This window comes from Sceloporus occidentalis, unplaced genomic scaffold (genome assembly GCF_023333645.1).
Source record: "Sceloporus occidentalis isolate IW3139 unplaced genomic scaffold, rSceOcc1.0.p SCAF_6, whole genome shotgun sequence".
Taxonomy (NCBI): domain Eukaryota; kingdom Metazoa; phylum Chordata; class Lepidosauria; order Squamata; family Phrynosomatidae; genus Sceloporus; species Sceloporus occidentalis.
This window is the reverse complement of record NW_028316986.1, coordinates 32,069,240-32,096,061: the sequence shown is the minus strand read 5'-3', so window position 1 is coordinate 32,096,061 and position 26,822 is coordinate 32,069,240. Positions and strand designations below refer to the sequence as shown.

At 41.6% G+C, this 26,822-nt stretch overlaps 1 protein-coding gene across 1 annotated transcript; it reads right to left on the bottom strand.

The window, feature by feature from the left end:
* Positions 1–3,294: 3,294 nt before the first annotated feature.
* SERTAD4 (SERTA domain containing 4) lies at positions 3,295–26,046 on the bottom strand. The gene is made up of 4 exons (XM_089529245.1): positions 25,459–26,046; positions 22,905–23,213; positions 13,497–13,612; positions 3,295–8,379 (listed from the first exon to the last, which is right to left on the bottom strand). The coding sequence occupies exons 2-4, from the start codon at positions 23,203–23,205 to the stop codon at positions 7,636–7,638; spliced, it is 1,161 nt and encodes a 386-aa protein (XP_089385371.1). The 5' UTR covers positions 23,206–23,213; positions 25,459–26,046; the 3' UTR covers positions 3,295–7,635.
* Between the last annotated feature and the right edge of the window lie 776 nt (positions 26,047–26,822).

The window sequence follows — 26,822 nt, the reverse complement described above, 5'->3', positions numbered from 1 at the left end:
TTAGTCCATCACCACTACACCATGCTGTCTGAACTATGAGAATAATTTTGATGGCATAGCTTTAGGCAACGATCTTGTTAGTTTATGAATTGCTATGGGAAAAGCTGCTTAAATGCAAGGGAACATAGGGGATAGGCTATCTTTTCTTTATACTTTCCCACCCACCCCCCAAAAAAAAACCCTGGGATAAACTCATAGTTTATATACAAACAGTTGCCTTGCATGTCTGCATTGACTTTAAGCAGGAAAGTAGTTTCTGACTGCCATGCTGTGGAAATATAAGCATAAAGAAACTAGAGAAAGATTAGTAATCAACTAGTCAAGTTAGATTTATTGATTGTGGCTACCTTGTACCTTGTTGCAGATTTTGGTATTAGAAGACCAACTGATTCATCATCAAGTCTCTTCAAATGCCATAATTTATTGATGGAGGTCCCCCTTAGGGGAGAAGGGTCAAATAGCCATACAAATATCAAATAAAGACTCCATTGTTTTAAATTCATGGAAGTACCTTTGGTGCTACAAGTAGAGAAAGAACTCGCCATTCCCATTTGTGAATAAAAATAAACCCTATGATGGTGATTCTCAAAGCTTCCATTTGCACCTTGTGATGAGTCAGAGCATGTAGTTCAAATTAGTAATATTTGGCCTGTTAACTCTAGTTTAAAGTAAAAATACTGTACAAATTTGGCAAGCTTGTAGTCAGTCATAAGTGTGTGTATGTGGTGGGGGGGCATGTTGTCACATTACAAAAATAGTTGTTTGTGTTAACCATGGTTTATTACTTAAGCCACACATTGCAGCACAAATAACCAAATACATTCTAGCTTTTCTAAAAATGTATGTATTTTCTATGTATGTATGTTTTGTTTAGAACCCACAGGACAAAGTGGTTTGAGTGGTGTAGTGGTTGGACTATGACTCTGGAGACCAAGGTTTGAATCAAGGCGTGGCCATGTAAATCTATTTGGTGACGTTAGGCAAGTCACAGCCTCAGAGTATTCTTCATATTCTTCCCAAATGTCTGCTCATTCTTTTCTTTAAAATCTCATAGAATATAATACAGTGCAATATCCCTGGTGCTGCTTATACTAGTACTTGAAATGCTTGGATACTTGAAAAATAATCCCTAATGTTTTACTTTAACTACCCCTCTCAATTAAAGCTCCTTGTCCTATCCACAGTAAGCACTGTGAAATTTTGTTCATTTTCGTTGTTTCAGAGATCTAAAAATTGAAAACATACTTCCCATTAATCTCTTTGTTTAATATAACCAGTTTCTTCAGCCTTTTTCAAACTAGATTTGCTATGAAGTCCTTTCTTTTCTCTCTTCTTTGTCAGCATATGTATTTAAATGTAGCACACAACAAAACAGATGTGGTGTGTGCCTTCAGTTTGCTTGTTGACTTATGGTGGCCCCCATGAATTTCATAGGGTTTTCTTATACAGGAATACTCAGAGGTAGTTTTGCCAGTTTCCTCCTGTAAAATATAGCCTACAGCCTCTGGTATTCATTGCTGATCTTCCATCCAAGTACTGACCAGGGATGACCTTGTTTGCCTTACAGGATCAGACAAGATGTTCTGCCTTTTGTGCAAGTAAGATGTACATCTTTCTAAGCCTGCATAGGATGGCAATGATATTGTGCAAGTCAGAATTATCAAGGTTCCATATAAGTTTCCACTGATGCAACATGATTTCCCCCTATTCTTTTCTCTGCCCTCCTGCCATGCACTTCCAAGAAATCAAGTTGTTATAAATGCCTAAAATATTTCCCTTGAAACTTAAAACATGAAGTCTGCCTCATAACAGCAGCCAATACTCCCAAGCCAGTGTACATTCAGCTTTACATTCAGGAATAGTCTCTCGGGTTTGGAGGGGATTTGTTGAGGCATCAAGGATTTTTAAGTCCAAAACTGATACAAATGATATGCTTACACATGCTTTAGCAATCCTTAGATTCTAAACAAGAGATTCCTAGTTGAAGCCAGGAATATACCAGTACTTGCAGAATGCAAGTTCTCTTTATTGTGGATTGTGTCCAGATATAGATGCATGAAAGTAAGCTGGACAGACTTCCCTACATGTTGCTTCCCAAAGCAGTTCTCCCAGCTCCACTGAAAATATCATCCAAAGGATCAGGGGATCCTTCAATGGGATGGGAGGATTGTGGTGTAGGAGCAGTTCCTGAAAACTGAGTGCCTCTGTGAGTGAAGCCTCCTGCCCATCCATAAAAGGCAAAAACACATCAAAACCGTATATCAAAGTATTCTGAGAACCGATATTTGACACCTTGGTTTCATGTAGTGGCTGATCTAGCCAAGTACAATAGAATCAACCATATGTTCTGCTCAATTAAACGTTTCATTTACTGTATAATCTTGACTATATGTTGAATCTCACATATAAGATGAGAGCAAAATTATATGGATTTTGATATGTCCTATGGATAAGTCAAGGGTGAAACTAAAGGGCATGTAACAAAGGTTCTAAAGGATGAAGTAAAGGAAGATGATGTCAAAGGACTTACAAAATCCCAGCAGGCCTAACTGTGCTCACACTAAATGCTGGCTGGATGAAGAGGAAACTACAATAAATGATGGTTGTGCAATGTGTGTGGGAGGTGACCACGCACAAGCAGGGCTAAGAAATGCATACATGTCAAAAAGGATGAAATGGCAAAGTAAAGAAAATGGCACCTATGCTAGCAGTGATGTGATAGCTTTGTCTGATTTTAATCCAAAAAACTGGCAGACATACACAAATATTTAAATCCTTTAAAGTCTGATTCTTTTGGCACTCCTTTGCGAGGAAGCAACAAAGTGCTGGCACTGCCATCATTTAAAAAGGCTGGGGAGGGGGCCTGTACTTGGTTCCCAATATTTGGTTTTTCATTTATTTTGGACTTTAGCTTCCTGCCAGCTTGGCCAACAGTAAAGAATTATGCGAGCTGAAGTCCAAATCATCTGGAGGACTAAAAGTTGAGAACTCCTGTTTGAGGTGGTTAGGATGAACTAAGCTCTCATCTTTCACCACTCTACTTAGAGAAGGAGATGGTTCCTTTTCCTCCTAAGGGTTAACGTATAGTACTTACATTGACTTGTGGTTTTTGACCCAGGTTTTTGAGTCAAATTTTTGACTCAAAATTTCTAGACTTATACATGAGTATATACAGTAAATGATCTTCCTTGACAGCAAAGGAGGAAAACAACAACCAACACATTTAACATTTTTAAATCAAAATGATGTTTTATCATTTTAATAAATATATATCAAGAAAAAAGCTCACTTTACTACAACACCACCTTAGTATACAAGTACCTAAATATCTAAGTTTAACACAACAGATGTTGACATATACTGGAAAAAGAGCAGACTTTTTTTCCTATTCGCAACTGAATTTAACACAAGAAAATCAGCATTAAAAAAATTGGTCCATGTGGACAAATGACTAAATGATCCTACTCATACACTGTATGAATGAGATCTATATTTAATATTGATAGCAATAATAAAATGTTTTTGTCTTGGAGAAATAAGGTAGGATAACTTTTTAAAATAAAACCAATGCATCTAGTATTAATCAACCTTGTAAATATCTTACCACTGCATATTTAAATTTTCCTATATTTTCATCAGAAATTCTCTAAGCATTCCTTATGCACACAAGAAAGATGGTGATACCTCATTTAATTCCATCTGGGGCAAATGACAAGTTTTAAAATATGACAACAGAATGTATTAGAAGAACACCCTGTAAATTCCAAATATATATGGTCTAAATCCCGTTGTTAGTCTCAATAAGAGTAGTCAGTCAGTTGGGTTTAACCTGTGTGTTCTCACCATTCAACAAATGAGTTAGTAGGACTATTCTAGTTGGGACTAACAAATGGTATACCAGCCATAATAATGCAGCATGTTGACTGGATCATTGGTATCTGTAGTGAATTTGCTCCTGATCAAGGAATATCTTGAGTTTAATCCTTGGTATGAGTGCATGCTTGTGCACATCTCTGGCATCCCTTCCAGGCTGTCAGTGTTAGTCTCCCACTGATCCCATCAACTAGCTCTAGTAATTTCCCAGTTGCTTCTGTGCCCTTCAGATGTGGTGGGCGAGGGAAAGATAACAACAGAGTTTGAACAGTTGCTCATTAAATATCACTCATTACAGCTTTTGAAAAGGAAATCCATTGTGTGTGCTGTATGCCTTCAAGTCATTTCCAACTTATGGCAACCCTAAGGCGACCCTATCATAGAGTTTTCCTGGCACCTTAAAAAGTATCAAATTTATTATGACATAAGCTTTCATGTGTGAAAAGGTTCATTTCATCAGCTGCATAATTAGTTCACAAAAGCCCATGTTATAATACATTTTTAAAGTGCCACAAGTTTGTTTGTTGCCTTATCTTGCAGCATAATGTAATATGTTTCTACTCAAAAATAAGTCCTTCCTCTCAGGTGCATAAGATTAATGCTCTATGGATGTCATTGCAGGTGATATCTCCTACTACATTCGAATTTTAAAATCATTTGTTGACTCTAATTTGTTAAAACATTTTCAACTGGACAAGCCTTAGAATTTATTTTTAGGCCCATCCCATGAAAACATGAGCTATCATCCAAAAGAAATATGCCTCTGTTTACATCTAGGGTACCTTTCCATCACCACCTGTCCCCTGTATCTCTGCAATTAGGTTGAATAATTTTCATTCTGAACACTGAACAAAGAAAAACTGTATTGTACATTTTCTGAAGATGCCAGCCACAGATGCTGGCAAAACGTCAGAAAGAAACTCTGCTAGAACATGGCCACATAGCCCGAAAAACCCACAAAAAACTATGGATGCCGGCCATGAAAGCCTTCGACTTTACATTGCATTGTACAGTATTAGGTAAAACTCTCTGCCTATTTAGTTTAGCTTTGGCTACTTTGTCTGCAGCAACTATCCAGCAGAGCTCTTCTTCATCACTTGGTACCTGATAGTTTCACAGAAGGGGTTAAATTATGAACCTGGGATAAAGCAAGTGCTCTGTGTAAAGGAGGAATAGGCAAAGAAGAGTCAATGGGCTGCATGTGACCCCCTTGAGCTGCTTCCCCTCCCCCAGGCCCAGAAAAGTCCATTATAAAAATCAGAACTGACTTCCACTGACTTCCAGTTTTGTAAATAAGGCTACTCGTGGGGATAAAATGGCCTGCAGGTGCTAAAAACATGGCCAACTACCCCCACAGTCTCTAGAAGGCATAAATGGGCTTTTTATCCCTTTGGGTTGTGGGGGTACATTCCCCAGGTCTTCAGGGGGCTAAAATAGATCCCTAGATTCCCTAAGTTGTGCACCCTAGATGTAAAGCCACTCAGCTATGGTCCCTCTCTAAATTCCTCGACCAGTGTACCCTTTGATATGTTTCACATTAATAAAAAGGGGGGCAGAGGAACAGGGGTGCTGCATTTTGGATCTTTTAAAATCAAGTCATTTGAAATGTGGTGCTGGAGGAGAGTTCTGTGGATACCATGGAATGTCAACAGGACAAATAATTGGGTCCAAAAGCAAAGCAAGCGTGCACTCTGCCTAGAAGCCAAGATGATTAAACTGAGACTGTATTCTTTGGAAAGATTATGAGAAGACCCACTAGAAAAGATAATAATGCTTGGTACAGCAGAAGGCAGTAGGAAAAGAGGAAGAATACATTAACAGTGGATAGACTCAATCAAGGAAGCCACTAGCCTGAGCTTGTAAACCTGAGCAGGGCAGGGGGATAACAAGGTGACTTGGAGATCTCTCATTCATAGGGTTGCCATAAATCAAATTCAATTCGATAGCAATTAACAACAAGAAGATTTTGAATATCATTTGGCGGGAGCACTACACATCATTCTGTTGATATCTGGGTGACGTAACAGAAAGAGATCGGGTTCATTTGATCACCCCAAATGTATGGTCCAGATCAGACAAAGCACTTTACTTTTAATTCATGTTAGGCTCCTCACATAAACCTTTCTTTGAAAACTGTGATATCTTCCAAAAGTTTGGAAGTGTTACTTTTGGGGATTATAATTCTCAGAATCATAGAATCATAGAGTTGGAAGAGACCGCAAGGGCCATCCAGTCCAACCCCCTGCCACGCAGGAAATCTTCAACCATCATGGCCATTGATTGGGAAATTGGAGGAGTTGTGGTTCAAAGTTTTCCAAGTTCCATATTTGTTTCCCAGTCTGTTTCCTGGGTCTTTCAGCCACACACACACACACTCCAAATCTCAGCACTTCCAATGGGGCCAAATTAATTGAATGTGTAATCCTCCCACAGTTATTATTAAGATTCAGAAGTGTAGAACATTAGCCAGATCTTATCTCACATGTGCATTTTTAAAATGAGGACATCTGAAGATGATCAAAATTTGTGTCTAACAACTGAAAGTTATTTCCCTGTTTCTCCAAGAGAATCTTTAAAAATAAGATTAAAACCTTTACATTCATTTCAGATAAAAATCTTATATCACCACATTGTGCTTTTTCCAGAATAAAAAACCCTAACATTATAGGAAATCCCAGTACATGCTCTTTACAACTTTAAAGAGAGAAAATGATTTGAAACAGAGTAAAGTATAAAAGCATGCCACTGGTCCATGAACTTCATTATACCAGAAACAAAAAGGAAAAATTACAGCAACAGACAGTTGCCATAGAAATGTTCAAGCAGCTAATGCTTGTTTACAAGAGACCTCTGTGTTTTTTCTTCAATCCCTTCCTAAGGATGGCAAACCAAAAAAAGCAATTGAGCAAACAAGAAGAATAGATGCATTTGAATTGGAAATCAAATTCTCTATTTCAAAGGATACAGGTTTCTAATAATATTTGATCCACCCTGTAATTTTTTTCCTGTTTAGGTTACATCCCTGCTGTAGCTGTTTTATTTTGTTTGTTTTTTAACTTAATTTTCTCACTGGAAAAATTAAGATAAAAAGTAAGGCACCAAAGAAATTCTGCCCTTTATAGCAACAGACCACCATAAGGCTCTTTCATTCTTGCAGCTTAGATAAACACTGTACATGTGCTGGAATTGTACATGGTTTCTGATTAAGATTCCACAGAAAGATGTTATTGCACCCTTTTGTTTAGACCAGACATGTAAAAACTTCTGAAGGGTGTCAATACTAGATCATGGCATAGGTTTATTCCTCTTCAACTATACACAGTCTTTCTCAAAGCCATTATTGTTGGGCAAGAAGTATACCTCCCTTTTGCTGGTAATAATTTGCTTTTCAAATAGATAATTAATTGATAAGCATAAAGGAGATTCTTCTTAAATCATGTCAAACTCCCTAGGGCAAACCTCAGAAGGGTTATGTTTTCTCCATCTGGTCTATTGGTTCTTTCAGCAATGAAAGCTAAAATATATTTATATATCACAATTCAACTGTGCTTTTTAACTCCATATATTTATAAATAGTTCTGTGATGCAGACCATACATACGCTTTGATGCAATCTGCTCCCCCAGTCATTAAAACTATCCATGAAGCTTATGACATGATTGTATTGTCTGTATAAAAGTATAAGAAGATCCATCCAGAAATTTAGTTTGATAAATTCAACATGCTGTGTGTTCTTCAGAACTGCAATTATATGGAATATGGTTCAGATTTTACTTCCTTTACTGCAACATATTTTGCTGCCTGGCAAGTATTCCCTTTTTCGTAAGGATTTCTTCCATGATTCATTCATGTTGCTCTTGTCATCTTGCCCCGTCTCAAAATAATCATAATATTTATTTTTACATTCAATGCCATGGTCACTTTTCATAGGTTCCCAGTCTGAAGCACGGTCTCGCTCCATTTCATGGCCTCCTTTCTCGTTGCCTAACACTGTCTTATCCTGATGCCCATGTGGCCCAGCATTAGTAATGAAAATCTCATTGGCATTTATCTGATTATCATTCCTGTAGACAGGGGCATTGCTGACACCATATTCTACCTGTTGAGAACAACCTGGCAAAGATATGGAAGAGGAGGAGGACGAAGCAGAGGAAGAAGAGGGACTCCCTGTTGCAGTATTAGTAGATAATGGTAAACTTAAATAGTGGCTGCCACATTCTTGATAAAAGCAGCAGGTGTGGACCTTTTCACAATCCTCCCGTGTCATCCGAAGGCGTTTCCTGTAAGGACAGTCATGAGACACAAACCACTCTTGGGCTGAAGGATTGCCAAAAGAGCATGCAGGGAAACACCAGTTGTTTTGCATGATGATCTCTCCATGAATCCTCTTCATCAAATTATTTATGAGGACAGATCTCCTTAGGTAGACCTCAGGATCATCGATGTACTTCAACTTTTCCAATGACATGTAAAGGATATGTGCCCGCTCCTCAAAGACAGATATTGTCTGCAGAAAAAGAGAGAGATAACAAAAACAGAGATCAATGCAGGGGAGGTTTAGCTGAAATGTGCTAATGTAAATCTGATCTGTGAGGCCATCATTTTGCACTTGTGAGATGTATTGCAAATCTGTTTAAATTATCTAAAGCTTTTCTAATTTTGCATCTGTATTTCTAAATTAGCATATGTAGTTCTCATGCAAATTCATGTTCTCCTTTGCTCTCTTTTGTGGTGATGCATATCCTTTTTTCTGATGATGTGTAAGTGGCCCTATTAAAAGTCCTCCATCAATTTATAAAAAGAAAAGAAATTCAGGTTTCTATTCTTTTTTTTAGCAGGCTGGTTATTTTCCATTTTTATCACAGCAGTTCAGGCCCAGAATGAACAAGTCCCAAGTTATGATGAATTAAGAAGCCTCAAAGCATTATATAAAAATATATATTATTCTAAACTATTCATTCATTTACTTATTTGTCTTGGTATTTTCAGATTCTTCATAATTTAAAGTCCTAAACTGTAGTACTTAGCTTATGCATAAATCCAGCATTGCACCAATTTCTTTATGCTCATCTAAACAAACATATATGATCCTCAGCTCTCATTCTGTTTACAAAAACGACTACAATCCAGTGAAGACACCTAGAAGGAGAAACAACTCTACAAAAGTGAAGAAGATCTCTGTTGTTATTGTGTGCCTTCAAATAATTTCTGACCTGTCACAGAGTTTTCTGGGGCTGAGAGTCTGTGACTCACTCAAGGCCACCCAGCAGGTTTCCATGGCTGAGTGGGGAATCAAACTCCAGTCTCCAGGGTCATAGTCCAATGCTCAAACCACTACAGCAATTACAAATCACCCCTTCTCAGTTTAGGGTTGCCAATTCAGGACTATCCCATGCCCTGAGATTTCGAGGCCATAACATGATGTCCCAGGAGTTGGGTTCCGATAATGTTAGAAAAGGCAGGCCATTGTGAAGCCATTAAGCTTGATGTCTTAACCATCAACCATGGTTGCACAGAGTGCATCATTCAATAAAAAACACCAAGTCTAACGAAGGAGGAAAATACATGTAACTTTTAAGACCAGAGGTCTTGCCTTGAAATGTACAGTGGGCCTGCGCTGTACACACACTATACGAGGCTTCAAGCTTGCATTGAAGCTGCACGACAATAAAACATATGTTGTGTGCGACGCTGAAAGCATGCGCCCATTGTTTTCAATGGGGTGGGGCATATACAGAATTCCCCTTGCCGGGGGGGGGGGATCCAGAACGGATCCCCCGCATAAGGGAAGGACCCACTGTATTCTACTTTACCTGAAGACTGAAGAAGAGGGTCCAGGCCATGAAATCTGGCAACACTACCTCTCACTACAACCACCTTCCCTGTTGTTCTGAGGTACCCCCACCTCACCCTCCCCTGGGCTGCAGGAAGAAGGATAAACCATAGGGAAGAAAATTATCCTCCCTTCCTACAGCAAGAGCATTATGTGAGTGAAGTTCCATTTGCAGAAAACCTGTATCAGTGCTAATTTTGCTTTTTAAAAAGAGTTCTGGGGGGATATAAGATACACATCCAAATTCTGACCATATGGTGTCACTTCCTGCTATCTGAAGCTATGTCCACCCTTGCTTTGCTCTTTGGGTAAATTGAAGGAAGAAGCACCTTCAGCAAAAAGTTAATGATGTCATTGCATTCTTTATGCAGCAGGTCTGGGGGAGAAAAGAGATGTGTGCAGGGAATTCTATCAAATTCGGAAGACTTAGTGACAGATGCAAGGATTACTTGCCCACAAAATTGGCACTGGCACAACAGCTTCCTTTCTTCATCTTCTACCAATTGGGATAAGCAAAAGAATAAGCAAATTTTGTATGAGAAGGAAGCATTCCTCTTTATGCCTGCTTTTCTTCTGCTCTTTTCCCTTGTGGCCAAAGAATTTTGGCAGAAAGGAAAAATCTTTCCTATGAAGGCTATAGGGAAATTTTCCAATTTTTCATAAACATGCATCTTCTTTCATGTCAACCCTTTCCTTTCAGCAAATTCCCTCTTTTACACATACTGACGCATTCCTCATTCCTTGTAAACAATTACCAGGATTTGTGTTTATCCCATTTTGTAACAGAATTTGTTGTTAATTGTTCTAATGAAATATCTATTTCTATAAAAATTATGGAAATAAACAAATAGAGATACACATCACTATAAGTGATTGGGTGTCCTTTGTGTTTTAAAAATGCATTAAGCATGTGTTTCTATACAAGATGTTCATTGTATAGACTCTTTTTTAAAGCAATCAAAAAGAGACATAATCTTTCACCCCAGTGTCTCTGGCTCAATTGCAGTCACTGTTGCCTGTAACTGGAAACTGATAAGTATCTGGCAGAGTGCTCTGTGCTTTCTGTGAAAGTATCTCCTGGTCTCTGTCCAGTTCCCAGTGGAAAACTATCTACTTTACAAAAATCGCCATCTCATTTGGCAATCTTATTTTGCAAAAAGGTCATGATACACATGAACCACAGTCTGACATTCCCCTGGGCTTAAAGCTTGATCTTCCAGATGTCCATGCAATATGGCAATCTTGCAAAACATGAATACATTCATATATTATTGGTATTTTTAGAGACTGAAATGAAAATCACAGTTGCAAAAACTGTTTAGCTATTATCTAGTGTCCTAATGGTGCTACAAGAGAGAAGGGAAGAATCAGCAGAATCCTATTGTTAGTCCCAATTTACGGAGACTTTTTGAATCAATACAATTTACATATGGTTTGATTCATTCTTCAACAATTGATTCAGTGGCACTATTCTAATTTGGATGAACCAACAGTTTCTAGGTTAGAATTTTTATTTATTTACTTATTACATCACTGAAGGTTTCTTCATTATCTAGTCTCCTGAAGAATGAATTCTTCTTGTCACTGATGCTATTTAGGCTCGGATCCTGAGTTCTTGAGAGGAAGAAAGCTCACAGAAAGAGACCTCTCCCTTTGGAAGACAGCAGAAAGTGCTGATCAGCCACCTTCCAGTTCAACTCTATAGAGATAGAACTGATGGCTCCACTCCATCCAATATTGAGTACATCCCCCTTTTTACAGTGTTACAACCCATTTCATCCCACACTGATCAATAATATCCACCAGCCCTACAGAGAGGCATTTCTGGGAATGAAGGGGACCGCAAAAGAGGAGACAAGCAAACCCCTTCTGCAAGTTTCTTTTGCTCATGGTACTCAAGATCCAAGTTATATTATTTATTATTTATTCTGAGCTTTTCCCAAGTTCTCAAGCATATGTAATTTCAGAGCCAGAACACACACTTTAATACCCATCTTGAAGCCAATGAAAAACCTTTACATGTGGCGATGCTCAGCACAGAAAAAAGTAATATCTATTTATTTTACAATCATTTTAGCATCATTGCCTGTCTACTCACATTGACTAAAAAAAATCAAAAAGTAAAACACATATGGCAGCAATACATTTGATAGAATCAAAGACGTGCACACACATACACACACACACAATGTGTATTCAAAAGGCGATCCCACTGTGTTTTCAATTAGTCTTTCTCCCTAGTAAGGCTGTTTAGGATTGCAGAACCAGGATTTTAGCAGTACTTCAACATACACATAGCAGAATGATCTGTCAGGGATGATGGGAGTTGTAGCTCTTCACCTTTGGCTCGAACTCACCACCTTGTTACGCACCGGCGCTGACCAGTTTTGGCCAGTGGCTAAAGCTTTGCTCTAAAGCAGCAGAGTTACAGAGAATAGGCTGAAGACCCTGACAAACTCTCCAAGCCTTCTCACTTTTGCTTCCACAGAAGTCTTCCCACTTCTTCAGGATCCAGCTGGCTCTTGTATCTTCACTCAAGACACCAGACAACTCAGTAGTCTTATATAAAAGATCTACTTTATTCTACTATATACAGCTCCAAAACTATCCAATACAACAATACTCCTCACTACTACTACCCACAAAATACATTGGGATTCATAGTCATTATTATAGTCCTTGGATCATACCACCCACTCTTGTCAGTATCCACCCAGTGGGCGTGTACATCCACTCTCATTGGTTCTCTTGTTTCTACCCAGAATTAATGATTTCATCATCTCAGCCTTGACCACTTAACAATTCTCAGGTGTGTTCAATTATCCACTTTGCATTTCTGTCCTTGGCATTTAGGACTTTTTAATTCCATTACCTTCTACACCTGTGTGGCTCTTAATTGCTTCTGCTGAGTCACCCTGACTCTCACATACATGTTTTATTTCATTCACTGTATATCCCATGTTGCTTTTTCCTTAACATGATCAGCTATTTGCTTTCTGAGACTGAACTTATAAGAACTTCAGACAGTCATGAAGTAGGAGGAACTGGGCCCCAAAATTAGAGAAAGAGGTCTATAATTGCCCTAAATGTGCCCCTGCTGTATGATTTTCAAATGCTCTCCCAGTGTGAAGAATGGCTGCACTTCAGAAATAATGTATGACACCATTTTTAATGTCAAGGCTCAGTGCTATGAAATCTGGGATTTATACTTTTGTGAGATATCTAACCTTCTCCATCAGAAAGCTCTGGTGCCACAACAAACCCCAGGATTCCATAGCACTCAGCCACGACAGTTAAAGTGGTGTCAAACTGCATTATTTCTGCAATGCACATTCAGCCCATATTGCTGAAATTACTCATAGCTACTTTCAAGAAGAAATTTAGTAAAGAACTGTATCTCTGGTTGGCTGGTGGGTTCTGGGAACTATACAAATTTTTGAGTACCTCTTCCAAACCATCCCAACTTCATAGTGTGGGGGGATTATTGTAGAAGGAAGTACAATGTGTCAAATATGTCCTCTGGAAGTAGCCAATTCAGAATAATTATCCTCAAGAAACCTTGTAAAAGCAACCCCCCCCCCCCCCAACTTTCTTCTTCTAACAGCTGCAATAATAAAGAATGCAAAGGGGGTAGCTATTTTGTTTAATATACTAGAATTAGATTATAGATATTTTTTAAAAAGGAAATGAAGCATTCATATTTAAGAAGAATGAAATATTGCCTGAGTGGAGAATTTGCCTGGGTGGATGATTTTCACATTCTTATCACAAACCTGCTTTTAAAAACTTACTTTAGGTGAACAAGTGCTGAGCGGTGGATGAAAATCTTCTTCTTCTACATATTTTCTTTTAAAATATGTGATCTTGGATGTTGCTAGAGGATTTGAAATTCCTCTGTGGTGTGAGCCTATGGAAAATAAATTACATACAAGTAAATTGCATACCTCTCTGTTAACAAAACAAAGACCTCGCAGGTCTTTTCTTTGGTAAAAGTTCATTGCTAGACTATTGAGAATTTGCTAACCCAGCTCCCTTTTTTAAAAGGATGCTTTGTTATAAAAAGTCAAATGATGTGCAGGTGAACATGTTTCTTCAGTAATATGAAACAATTAAAAAATACATGAATACAAAAAAAAATAACAGGTGTATTAAAGTGACAATAGAGAAATAAGCAGGTTCACAATGAATTCTAGATAAGAGACATCAAAAACTGATAATGAAAAAAAGAAAGAAGTCTGTACCTGAGAAATTGGGGGGTGGGGAGGGTGGGACTACATTCTCTGAGGTCAAAAGTGTATGTAAAATAATGGCTTATCAATTAATGAGCAAAAAATGTGTACATCTATATACATATGTATAAGTTTAATAAGTACGCTTCACTAAAAAACTGTATTTTCAAAGGGTGATTCAGAATTATCTTATCTACCCTGAGAGGTGTGTCATTTTGCATTTTTTAATTCTTAGGAAATGTTTAGTATCAATAAAATAATTAGGGTTGAAATGTATGGGGCAGCAAGTAACATGAACAATGACATGCACAGGAAAGGTATTTGGTTTTTGAATGAAGTAGCAGCAAGTTCAAAAGCCAGTGTAGTGTTGCAGTTTGAGTGTTGGACTAGGACTGCTGCCACACTGAAGAATTAACACAGTCTGATACTGTTTTAACTGTCATGATTCCATGACAATTTCACTGTGGCACCACAGTTCTCTGACAGAGAAGGCCAAATATCTCACAGAACTTTAAATCCCAGAATTCAGAGCACTGAGCCATGGCAGTTAAAGCCATGTCAAACTGCATTAATTCTGCACTGTAGATGCAGCCTAAGGGAAGACTGGGAAGACTGGGCTTCAAAGCCCCACACAGCCATAGAAACTAACAAGGTGACCTTGGGCAAGTCACACAGTCTCAGCCTTCTAGGATGGCAATGACAAACCTCAGAATAAATCTTGCTAGGAAAACCCTAGGATAGGGTCACCATTAGTCAGAGAAGGCTCTTAACAACAGGAAAGCTTCAAGGTCAGGGTAGGTAGATCATTGCTGCACCATCTGGACTTTGGTCACATTCACAGGATCACATTCAGCAAGGTCAGACTTGTGATACCTAGTTTAATGTTAGTTCATGTGGAAAAAAATTCCACATGATCCAGACAACAGCCAAGGCTTGTAGATTGTTTCTATACAATATTGCCAAAATCCGACCATATCTCCCCGCCTCTACTGCCAAGATCCTGGTCCATGCCCTACTGGTCTCACGACTTGATTACTGTAATGTCCTCCTGGCTGGGCTTCCTCTTTCTCACCTCCGTCCTTTAATTTCTGTCCAGCATTCAGCTGCACGCATTATTACATCCGCCCACCACTCTGACTACAGCTCTCCTGTGTTGGCACCCCTTCAATGGTTCCCCCTCTGTCAACATTTAAAGCCCTCCATCGGCTGGCCCCTTCTTATCAGACCTTCTTTCTCCTCACCTTCCCACCAGGGCCCTCTGTTCTGGTAGTCAAGGCCTGCTGTCCCAGCCCAGGATTTCCTCTGCCCCATCTCAGATTCGCCCCTTTTCACATGCTGCCCCTCACTCCTGGAACCTTCTTCCCCCACGAGCAAGGACCATCACTTCTTTAACCAGCTTCAAAAGGCATTGCATAACTGTCACTTGCTATTTGATGTTCTTTTGTTGCTTGTTTTATTGAATCACTTCCTGTATTGCTATGTATTTTATATGATCCTACTAGAGAGGCAGGCTAACTCGAACAGGCCTCCCTGGAAGAAGTTTACCCCTCCATTAAGAAGCCAAGCCCTCCCTCCAGTCCATCTCCCCTGATCCAGACCTTGGAGGTAGAGAAGAACTGCTGGCCCTCATCCCCTTCCCCACCACTACTCCCTTCTCCTTTTGTGTTGTGTCTTTTTAGATTGTAAGCCTGAGGGCAGGGAACCGTCTAATTAAAAAGATTGTATGTACAGCGCTATGTAAATTTACAGCGCTTTATAAATAAAAGTTAATAATAATAATAAATTAAGTGGGCAGTGAAAGGTTTAGGAAATGAGTCTGTTTATTTAAAGACAGTCATCACATCATTCCAAGTAGTCTGCAGAACTTCTATTCCACATGTCCAACCCATTTGAAAAATAGCAGCATTCATCAATGCAAGTGGCATTTGTTTAAGGATTTAGAATTTATTCAAACCTTCAAAACAGGGATGGGAATTATGCGGGCTGCATGCAGCCCTCCCCAGGGCTCCTACCCAGCTCTCAGCCAAGTTTTCAGCTGATCTTGAGACCCTCCCAAGCCCACCTTGAGTTTTAAAAACTGGCTGAAAAGGCATACATTTTGGTTAAAAAAAACCTGACTTGCTTTTGCCTCTCAATGCTGTTTTGCCACTACCCTCCAAGACAGTTGAAAGCCACCCCAAAACAACTACAAGTTCAAGAGACTAGAACATGTCAGTCCCAAAGAAATGTTACATGTGCCCATACAGTTGGGGAGACTGAAAATGCCCTACCCAAGGAAGTTAGGCTGGCCCCATCTCTTTTATGCTTCTCATGAGAACCCAAAACAGTGCTGTTCTGTGTGGCATTGAATATATTCAGTATATTCTCTAATATTTGAAACTGCTGTTTTAACTGTTTCAAAACTGGAGTCTATGACTGTTTTCAAAGTGCTTTCAGAAATTTTCAGACTATTTTAATATGCTTTTAAATGTTTTTATATTTGTATTGTTTTAATTGTTTTTTATTTGTTCATCTCCTCGGGAGCCCTTGTGGGCTAGGAGGCGATACATAAATACTTTAAATAAATAAATATTAGAGAATATACTGAATGCACTCATCTCATACCACCTGACAGGAAAAAACACTGTCCTTATGCGAAGACCAAATCTTAGTTGCAATTTATGTATCAAATATGCATAATTTGCTATAAACCAATTTGGGATGATGTTCTTTAGGCTCAATAGAAAGGAAGTGATTTGGAACAGGTAGCCAAAAATGTAATTACTCCAAACTCTTTTGAGACTACTAGATACCGTAATCTAGAGTGGGTCACAGCACTCCAATCAAACCATATGCTCCCATGGAGAATGAAATTTTAATTATTGTCTAGTATTTAATATGGCCACCTGTCTGGGATTTATTACATTCCCTTCCCCAGTGCTAATTTAAACCACCAATAAATAATATACAAGACAAAATGGGTGGTAAAGGTTTACTTTTGAGACAAGATGCTATAGGACCTAATCCCACAGTTTTGCAGCTCATCTTGAATGCATGTGGAGTATACATATATGTCTTTCATTCTAAGATTTTATGTTGACAACTAGCCAACAAGGCTTTTGTGGTGGATAAGGGCAAAATATTCAAACATTGTAAGTAATCAACAACATTAGACATCACTAGTGCTTTATGGTACCAAACTACTCTATACACATATTTATGTGGAATTTAATCTTAAACTTGTTTTCCTTGGAAGAATTTGATAAAATATATTCAGAATCAGGCCTTGAAGGGCTTCTTTAAAGAAAGAATTCCAAAGCAAAGTAAAACAGAGGGTACTTTTAAGCAGTTTTAGAGTGCTCTTTCTCACTGAAAACCTATAGCAAAGCCACTCATATCTGCAGTTGGAAATAAGTAAAGGCCACTGCTTAGTTTATAAAATAAAAGTCTGGTTCTTATAATCCCCCATAATCTGGGAAAGGGAGACTGTGGTCCTTAGTCTGATTTAATGTGGAGGATGGCAGAAAACGAGGGGGCAGAATGAGCAGTATGCAACTTTGAAATGGTACAAACTTCCACTACTATTGGCCACCTTTGCAGTTATCTGAGACTCTCACATATTGACTTTTCCTGTGGATCTGCAATCCTTGATACGAATCCTACTTAAGTAAACTATGAACCATCCAGAGTTGGTTTATTCCTTCTCCTTTGCATGCACGAAAGACATGAAAATTTCTGTTTTTACTCTAGAACAATCCACACTCCAAATTGTAACCAAAGTTTGGTAACTGTGGTTTGGTTTAGTTTAAATAACCAGCTAGGAAAGAAAACCAGTTTTATTCTGATTTAATTAGCATTGATTAGAAGGGGGAAAATCAGCGACACAACTCCCAGAATCCCTGAGAAGTGGCCAAGCTGATTCTTCTAAGTTCTGGCACACTTCCATGTGTTCTGACACACTGAGAAACTATGGCTTGTTCTAAAGTGCAGGAGGGCACTTTCCTTCATCTCATGCAAGAAGTGGTAGAAGAAGGAAGAATTCATCCAAACCAAGGACAGTGATTAATTCAAACTGCTGAAGAAGTCAAAGCTTCTCTGAAGATCCAAGACTTGTGAAGGCTGGTGATGGGGTTTCTTTTGAGAAATCACTAAGATGGAAAGAAAACTATATACATAGCAAGAGATTGTAAATACTGTACAGACAAATAGTACTTAGATACAAATGTGATGGCACATTTATGTGGACTCTGCCACTTCAGACTGCATAACAGGGAGGTCATGTGTTAAAAATCCAGATGAAGTCTTCCCATCCACACAGAAATAAGGAATTCTAAGGAGAAAGCTAAACTACAGTCCTTCTGGTCAGTGTCTAGATTTTTATCTGGAAATATATTTCCCTCTTGTAAAAGAGAGCAGTTAATCATATGAGCTCCCACCAATGGTATGGTCATAGTCCAGACATAGGTTTACCATCTTATCTCCTGTTTGTAAAGATGAAGCTCAAAAGACACACCAATCATCTTTATTACTTCATATGTTACAGGGCTTATCTATACCATGCAAAACAGGATCTGTAAAGCTTGGTAAGTCCAAATAGGGACACAGAGAAGCAGCCATTTCCTCCAGTACTTGATTTGAGTTAGGGAACACAGTTTTAAATTCAGCATCATTTTCCCCCTCACCAGTGAAAACATCAGTGAAATAGTTTAACACTAAAGAAAATGTCTTGAGCAGCTGGTGCAATATGTCTTCTAAAATAATCAAAGTGCTCAGTCCTTGACTGAGAAATCCAAAGAGAGCAGAGGATGAAAAATCCAAGGTAAAAAAACCACCAAATTCTATGGCATGCTCCCCCACCCAAGCCTTTATCTTTCAGGAGAATGTTGGGAGAAATAAGAATCTCCACCTCAGCAGACACATCCCAATCCCAACCCCTTTCGTTATTGAAACACCAATGTTATGCAGAGCAGTGGCTCTCAAACAGTTGGGTGGGACCTCCAGGGAGTGTGTGAAAGTTGCTTGAGGGGGGTATGAGACTTGGAGGCCCTGATCCTTCCTTGTTCTCCTCCTTTCCCAGACTTTCTGAATATGTAAAATTTACACATTTGTTGTTGTTGCTGCTGTTGTGTGCCTTCAAATCATTTCTGACGTATGGTGACCCAGTGAACCTATCAAGATTTGTTCAGAGGAGGTTTGCCATTGACTTCCCCAGAGACTGAGAGCATGTGACATGTCCAAGGTCACCCAGTAGGTTTCATGGCAAAGCAGGAATCAAAGCCTTGTCTCCAGAGTAACAGTCCTGAAACCACTACACCACACTGGCTCACATGCATTGAGTTAAATAATTGAGTTTACTTAAATAATGCTGTTCTTATTTTAACAATAATTATCTCCTTACAAAATGTTAAAATATGGATATACATGAATGTGCAAATGAAAATATGAACAATAATAAACAAAATATTTTTATTCATTTACTACGTTGAATGGGGGGGTGCAACATCCACATGTAAAGGGGGTTCCCAAGGATAAAAAGTTTGAGTACCACTGGAGTAGAGGATTAGTGGCTGGGGCACCACATGTACCAGGATACAGTGGCCCCTTAGTATCTGCTGAGGTTTGGTTCCAGGCCCTCCCACCATAGATAACAAAATCACTGGATGATCAAGTCCCATTAAATACAGTGGTACAGTGAAATGTGTCCCTTATAAAAAATGGCAAAAACAAGGTTTGCTTTTTGGAATTTTTATGTTTAAAAAATATTTTAAGTCCTGGATGGTTGAATCCATGGAAAAACAATCCACGGATACAGAAGGCTGACTGTACACCATGGAGACACATACACACACACACACCCTCACAATGGGGATATCAGTTGGTTCAGAAGAGATGACATAAAGTATTCATAAAATACATACTTTAACTTGATGGAATTTACAGACACAAGAGATGGTGATGGTCACAGGCTTAAAGAAAAAAATGGTACTGGGCAAAATAGGGTTTGGTTCCAGAACACCAACACCACTGGATAACAAAATCAAGTCCCATTAAATATAATGGCATAATAAAATGGTGTCCCTTATATAAAATGGCAAAAACAAGGTTTGCTTTTGGAATTTATATATTTTAAAAATATTTTCAAACTATGAATGCTTGAATTGGTGGATTAAAAAAAATCTGGATACAGATGGCTGATGACTGTACAATAACATCCAAAATCCACAAAACAGTGATACCTTTATTGGCCAACCAAATTCCAAATTTTGGCACTGGTTGGCACTTTTCCCCCAACCAAAATGCAGGCTGACATTAATGCTGAATAGCTGAACTGAAAACAGAAACATCTTCAAAATGTAAAGTTGTGTTTTATAAATTGATACCTAATATTTCCTGGCTTTGGAACATGTCCACCACACATATGATAGTATGTTCCTGGGTTTTGTGCACATTTCCAACAATCATTTCTTGCACCTTTATACATTTTAGCTATTCTACGTGGAGACAAGTGCCATCTTAAAAACATTTTAGAATTATTTTCCTTTAATCCTGACAGCGTGTGTCTTTCATTCCACATTTTTCCCCACAGGTCTAGGTTTATTGCTTTACCTATATTTTGACATTTATGTTAATGTCAATATGTGTTTTTAATGATAAAAGATGGTGGTATCAAATAAAAATAAACAGTGGGAGGGAACAAAATGTAGGCTTGTGTCTAACACAGTCATAATTTTTTTTCTTCTGTATGATTTTTTTTTACTCCTTTGTCTGATGAAGAAGTCATTGGAGCTTCAAAAGCTTGCAACATATATTTTTTGTACAATGGGCCCTTGGTATCTATTGGGGTTTGGTTCCAGGACCCTCCCCCCATGGATACTACAACCCATAGATGCTGAAGTCCCCTTAAATACAATGGATAGTAAAATGGTGTCCCTTATATAAAATGGCAAAATCAAGGTTAACCTTTGGGAATTTATTTCTTTTTGGAATATTTTCAAACCATGGATGCTTGAATCCATGGATAAAATATCCGTGGATATGGAGGGCTGACTGTATTTTGGTTGGCCCAATATAAGTATCACTGTTTTGTGGACTTGGGATGTTATGGTACTTTACTACATGGTCAACAGGGCTAGAACTAGAAAAGATCCTAAAATGCAAAGGCCCGGTCCAGACGGGTGCGATAGGACGCCCTCGTCACGTGTGAGGGGCGGTGCTTCTAGACACCCCTCGCCCCTTGCATGAGGGTGTCAAAATGGCAGCGCCCTCTACAGATGGACACCACCATCATTACATGATGGACGCCTAGTGTCCCCACGTCACGGCGTCATTATGGCGCCACAAGAATAACTCGCTTTTTGTGGGTTCTTTTTGGTCCATGGGGAAGTCCCACGGTCTGGAGGCTGCGGCTTTCCCACGGACCAAAGCTGGGTGCCAAAGATATACAAAGATATATGCCAAAGATATACAACTGAGCACAAAAGTTGGAATCATCCAAGCCATTGGGTTCCCCATTACTGTGTATGGATGCTAGAGCTGGACAGTTAATAAAGTGGATTGGAAGAAAATGATTTCATTCAAGATGTGGCGCTGGAGAAGAGTACTGAGGATACTGTGGGCCAGGAGTAGGCAACCTGCGGCCCGCGGGCCGGATGCAGCCCGGCGAGGCCTTGGGACCAGCCCCAGCCCAGTCCTGCCGCCGAAGCCTTTGGCCTCTCGTGTGAGGGCGTGGGGCCTTTGGCCTATCAGGTGGAGGCGGGCAAGGGGGGGCAAGTGGCAGGCAAGGGGGGCAAGCGGTGGGCAAGGGGGGCAATTGTCTATAGAAGCCTCTGAAACATGCATTTATATTAACATTTTTTTAAAAATCAGCAAATTTTTTGCGTGCCCTCCATTTTTAAAAAGTGTCCTCCATTTGAAAATTTTGTCCTGCATTTGTCCTAGTTTATTTATTTAATTAATTTTTTAAAAAAAAAATATTTATTTTTTGGCTTTGGCCCCCCAGTTGTCTGAGGGACAGCAACCCGGCCCCCCGGCTCAAAAATGTTGCCTACCCCTGCTGTGGGCAGACAAAAAGACAAAGAAATGGGTCCTAGAGCAGATCAAGCCAGAAATCTCCCTGGAAGCCATGATGGCAAAACTGAGGCTGTTGTATGTTGGACACATCATGGGAAGCCAGGAAAGGTAGAGGGAAGTAGAAAGAGAGGAAAGTCACATACTAAATGGATGAAATCTATTAAGGAGGTCATGGGACATTACATGATTGTTATCCAATGTTATTTTAATTTGTTGTCTGCTATATTTTATTGTTTGAATGTTAATATGTATTAATATGTATTATGCTTGTTTTCATAGAATGTACACCATAGACAAGTTTATTTTATTTTATTTATTTTAATTGATTGTATGTACAGCGCTGTGTAAATTTACAGTGCTTTATAAATAAACCTTAATAACAACAATGACAACTTAAGAAAAGCAGTGGAGGTTAGGGTGTCTTGGAGATGTCTCATCCATGCAGTTGTCATGAGTTGAGATCAAATGGAGGGCAGTTAACAACAACAACAAATGGTTTTTTAAAACACCTTTGCCTGAGGAAGAAGCCAGGGGAGCTTCAAAAGCTTCCAACATGATGTGTATTATGCATTTTGGTTGGCCCAATAATAGTATCGCTGTTTTCTGAACTTGCAACATGGTATTTTCCAACGTGGTCAACATGGCTTTTTGTTGTTGTTAACCATCCTTGAGTTGTTCTTGACCCATGGCAACCCTGTGGATGAGACATTTCCAAGACTCCCTGTCCTCTACTGTTCTGCTTAGTTCCTGCAAATTCATACCCAAGACCTCCTTAGCAGACTCCATCCATCCAGCGTGTGGCCTTCCTCTCTTTCTCCTTCCCTTCGCCTTTCCTAGCATTATTGTTTTTACCAGTTCTTTCATGCCTGCCCTGGATACATCGAGCCTTGGTTGTTGTTGGGGAGGCCAGTGGAGTCTTACCTGCTGCAGGAGGATGCCCAGAGGATGCCCGGCCCTCGCTGCCCAGAGGCGGAGGATGCTGGTGCTGGTGCTGGGATGGCGTGGGCTGGCCCTGGCTGCTGGTGTGACTGGTGCTGCTGGAGGCTGCTGCTGCTGCTGCTGCTGGCGCTGGTGCTGTCTCCGCAGGAGCTGGGCTGCTGCTGCTGCTCTTGCTGCAACACCTGGCTTCCCAGAGCGGCTGGAACTCGGTGGCAGCTCCCTCGGAAGAGACAATGGGCTCGCCGAAGCTGCTGCTGCTGCTCAGGGGCAGCACCAGAGTCATCCTCGCGGCTGCCACAAGACAAAGGTCGCCCAGAGCCTCAGGTCAGGAAGGCTACACCAGCTCCAGCCTCCCTCCTCCTTCCCTCCCTGCTCTGCCTTTGCCCTGCCCTGCCCGGGCATTCAGGTTGGCATTCAATGTTCTCTCCTCCCTTCTCTTTCTTCCCCACCACCCAGGGACCCTTTCCCCAGCCTTTCTGCCCTGCCTCCCCCATTCACACATGGCACTGGCGCCCAACCAATGCCAGCCTGACTGCCCAAGCAGGGCAAGGCACCCATCAGAGACAGACTGGGCATGGCTTTGATGTTCATCTTCCCTCCCTTCCCCACCCCCAGGGACCCTTTCCTTCCTTCCTTCCTGCTTCTGCCTATCCGCCCTCTTGCCCCCCACTCACCCATCAGAGTGCCACCCTCCCTTGCCCGCATCTTCCCTCCTTCCCCCCACAGCCCCTGCCCCCTTGCCCCCCCCCCCACTCACGCATTCAAAGGCACCCAGCAGAGACAAACAGGGCATGGCTTTCCCTTTTGCCCGCATCTAGCCCTCTCTTCCCCCCAAAATGGGGGGAAAGAAATGGAGGGCAGGTCCGAGAAAAGGAGGACGGCTGGTCACCCTGGGCGAGGCGAAAGCAATGCCCCCTCTGCCTCTGCTGGGTGCCACTGAAGGGCCTGGGCGAGGAGGGACGGTCAATGGGGCAGGAAAAAGGCAAGGCAGAGAGGCTGGGAGGAAAGATGTGGGCAAAGGAAAAGCAATGCCCAGTCTGGTGACGCTGCGTGCCACTGAATGCCCAGCAAAAGCAGGCAGGGCATTGCTTTCGCCTTGGCCACATCTTCCTTCCCTTTCCCCTTGCCCAGGGTCCCCTTCCTTCCTCCCAGCCTCTCTGCCTTGCCTTTTCTGCCCCATTGACCCCCCAATCCCAGCCCCTCCTCGCCCATGCCCTTCAGTGGCACCCAGTCTGCCCAGCACTGGCATCGCTTTCTCTTTTCCCGCACCTTCCTGCTCTTCTCCAGCGCCCAGGGACCCCTTCCTTCCTCCCAGACTCTGCTTTCTTCCCCTTCTGCCCCATTGCCCTCGGTCCCTTCGTGCCCATGCCTTTCAGTGGCACCCAGCAGGCAGGGAGACCAGGCGTCCTCCTTTCCCAGGACGTGTCCTCCTACACTTCCACCTCCTGTCCAAGAGGGATTTCAAAATGTCCTCCCCTTTGAGCAGGACTGAGACGCATGGATTTATATTTTATATGAGGGTTTCCAGCTTTTATTTGGCAACGATTCTTCTTGAGCGTCCTACATCTGGCCATGCCTTGCCCTCCTTCGCGGTTACGACATCGGCTTCCCCTGCCAGCAGAGGCAGGCTGGGCATTGCGTTCCCTTGCCCACCTCTGCCCTCTCTTCCCCATCGCCCGGGGAGCCCTTCCTTCCTCCTTCCCAGCCTCTGCCTTGCCCTCCTCTGCCCCCACTCTCCAGTCCCTCCTCGCCCAGCCATTCAATGGCACCCAAAAGCAGAGGCAGAGGGGGCATTGCTTTCCCCTTGCCCAGCCGTCCTCCTTTTCCCCAGGACCTGCCCTCCATTCCCAGCTTCTTGTCCAGGAGGGATTCCACAGTGTCCTCCCATTTTGAGCAGGACGCAGAAACATGCATCTCAGCTTGACAAAAAGAGTTTGCAGCTTTCCTTTTGGCATGCCCTACACACACAGGACACTGTGTGTGTGTGTGAGAGAGAGAGAGAGGGGGGGGGGATTATATATATCCCCCATACACACACACACACACTCTCTTTCTCGCTCTCTCTCTATCCTACACAAACACATATATAAATGTCCTATATACCGGAATGCTCTACATTTTGCAGTGCCTTGCCCTCCTTGGCGGAGAGCAGGGCATGGGGCCACCTTGCCAAATGGCATTGGTTTGGGCACCACTGCAGGAAATCAACGAGGGGGAAAGAGACCCCCCAAAAGGTGACCTCTCTCCTGCCCATAAAACAGACCCCACTCCATACACCGCCTTCCCCGCAATCCTTGGGGAATGACCCCTCACCTCCCACCACTTTCGATGCCAGCATCACTTACTGTTCCAGGGAAGGCTGAGGTTGGCAGCCTTTGCCCTGAGGAAGGCGACCCTTTCCTCCCGCTTGGCTAGCTGTCTGCCTGTGCCCCCAGCCCCTGTGCCACTGCTCTCTACACTTCTCTCCATTCAGATCCTCTCCTCCTCCTTTCTTTTTTTCCAAGAGGAAGAAAGGAAGGCGCAAATGGAAACAGACCTCTCTCTTTCTCTCTCTCTCTCCAAGCGATGCTCCGGGATTGCAAGAGGATCACTGGCTTCTCTCCTGGCGCAGCGACCTCGGCAACGACATTGTGTGTGTGCCTTGTGTGTGTGTCTCTGTCTCTCCTCTTCTTCTTCTCTTTTCCTTCTTCTCCTTTCCCTCCCCAAGCGAGACTCTGAGGTCGTTGTTTCCACCAGCCCCGATTGGGCTGAACTGGATCTGCCTCCAGTCAAAACACGGAGCTTAGAAGACAGAAAATTGGCTCCGGTTTCAAGCCGGGAGTTGGCAGCCCCACAGGAGCCAAGCACAACAGCAGTGGAGCAAGCGGAATGTTAAACAGGAGCAGGAGACTCCAGGCGATGGGAGCTCGCCTTCCAGCCAGAGAAAGAGAGAGAGAGAGAGAGAGAGAACTTTTCTGAAAGAGCCAAGCAATCCACCACCCACTCTCTGCAGTCCTTCACCTCCTCTTTGGCACACAAACCAGACACAGCCTCTCCTTTGCTTTTCCCTGATGCTCTCCAAGAAACAAGAAATGTGTTTCCTTTGCAAGATTCCACAGATTTCTCAACCAAGGCTAAATCTACACTGGAGAAATAACCCAGTTTGGCACTGCTTGGCTCAAGGCTATGGAATTCTGGGAGTTGGAGTTTGTTGTGGGGCCCAGAGCGGAGCAGAAACTCCAACTCCCAGAATTCCATAGCCTTGAGCCAAGCGGTGCCAAACCGGGTTATTTCTCCAGTATGGATACAGCCTCAGTGGCACCAGGGAAAGGCAGCAGTATGTGAAGCATTAACACCTGCCTGAACAAGACTGATGGTTGAAACATGAGGGTCAGGATTTAAGAACAATCACAAGTAAAGAATATTCGAGACCTCCACGTGGTTCGGATGTCTGAAGAATCTCTTTTTGTTACACCAGCCAAGAGCTGTGAGGCAGGGATGCATCTATTCTTGTACGCAGGCCTTGCAGCCAGTCTGCAACTGCTTTTTCCAAAACGTCCGGCTACAAACGGCCTTGTGTGCTTTGCGATGGTGAAAACCGTGGCACGGATCCAAATTTAAGCGAAAGCTTATGCTGGGATAAATTTAGTATCTGAGATAGAATCATAGAGTTGGAAAAGACCACAAGGGCCATCCAGTCCAACCTCCTGCCATGCAGGAACTCCCCGACAGATGCCCATCCAGCCTCTGTTTAAAAATCTCCAAAGAAGGAGACTCCACCACACTCCAAGGGAGTGTCTTCCACTGTCAAACTGCTCTCACTGTAAAAAAGATCCTCCTAATGGTTAGGTGTAATTTCTTTTCCTGAAGTTTGCATCCATTGCTCTGTGTCTGGAGCAGCAGAAAACAAGCTTGCTCCAT

What these genes read in the sequence shown, in the direction of transcription:
- SERTAD4 (XM_089529245.1), bottom strand. Translation starts at nt 23,205, where the DNA reads ATGACTCTGGTGCTGCCCCTGAGCAGCAGCAGCAGCTTCGGCGAGCCC. An exon ending in TGGGCATCCTCCTGCAGCAG is followed by an intron (nt 13,613 to 22,904) that starts GTAAGACTCCAC and finishes TATTTTCCATAG; the next exon opens with GCTCACACCACAGAGGAATT. An exon ending in TCAGCACTTGTTCACCTAAA is followed by an intron (nt 8,380 to 13,496) that starts GTAAGTTTTTAA and finishes CTTTTTCTGCAG; the next exon opens with ACAATATCTGTCTTTGAGGA.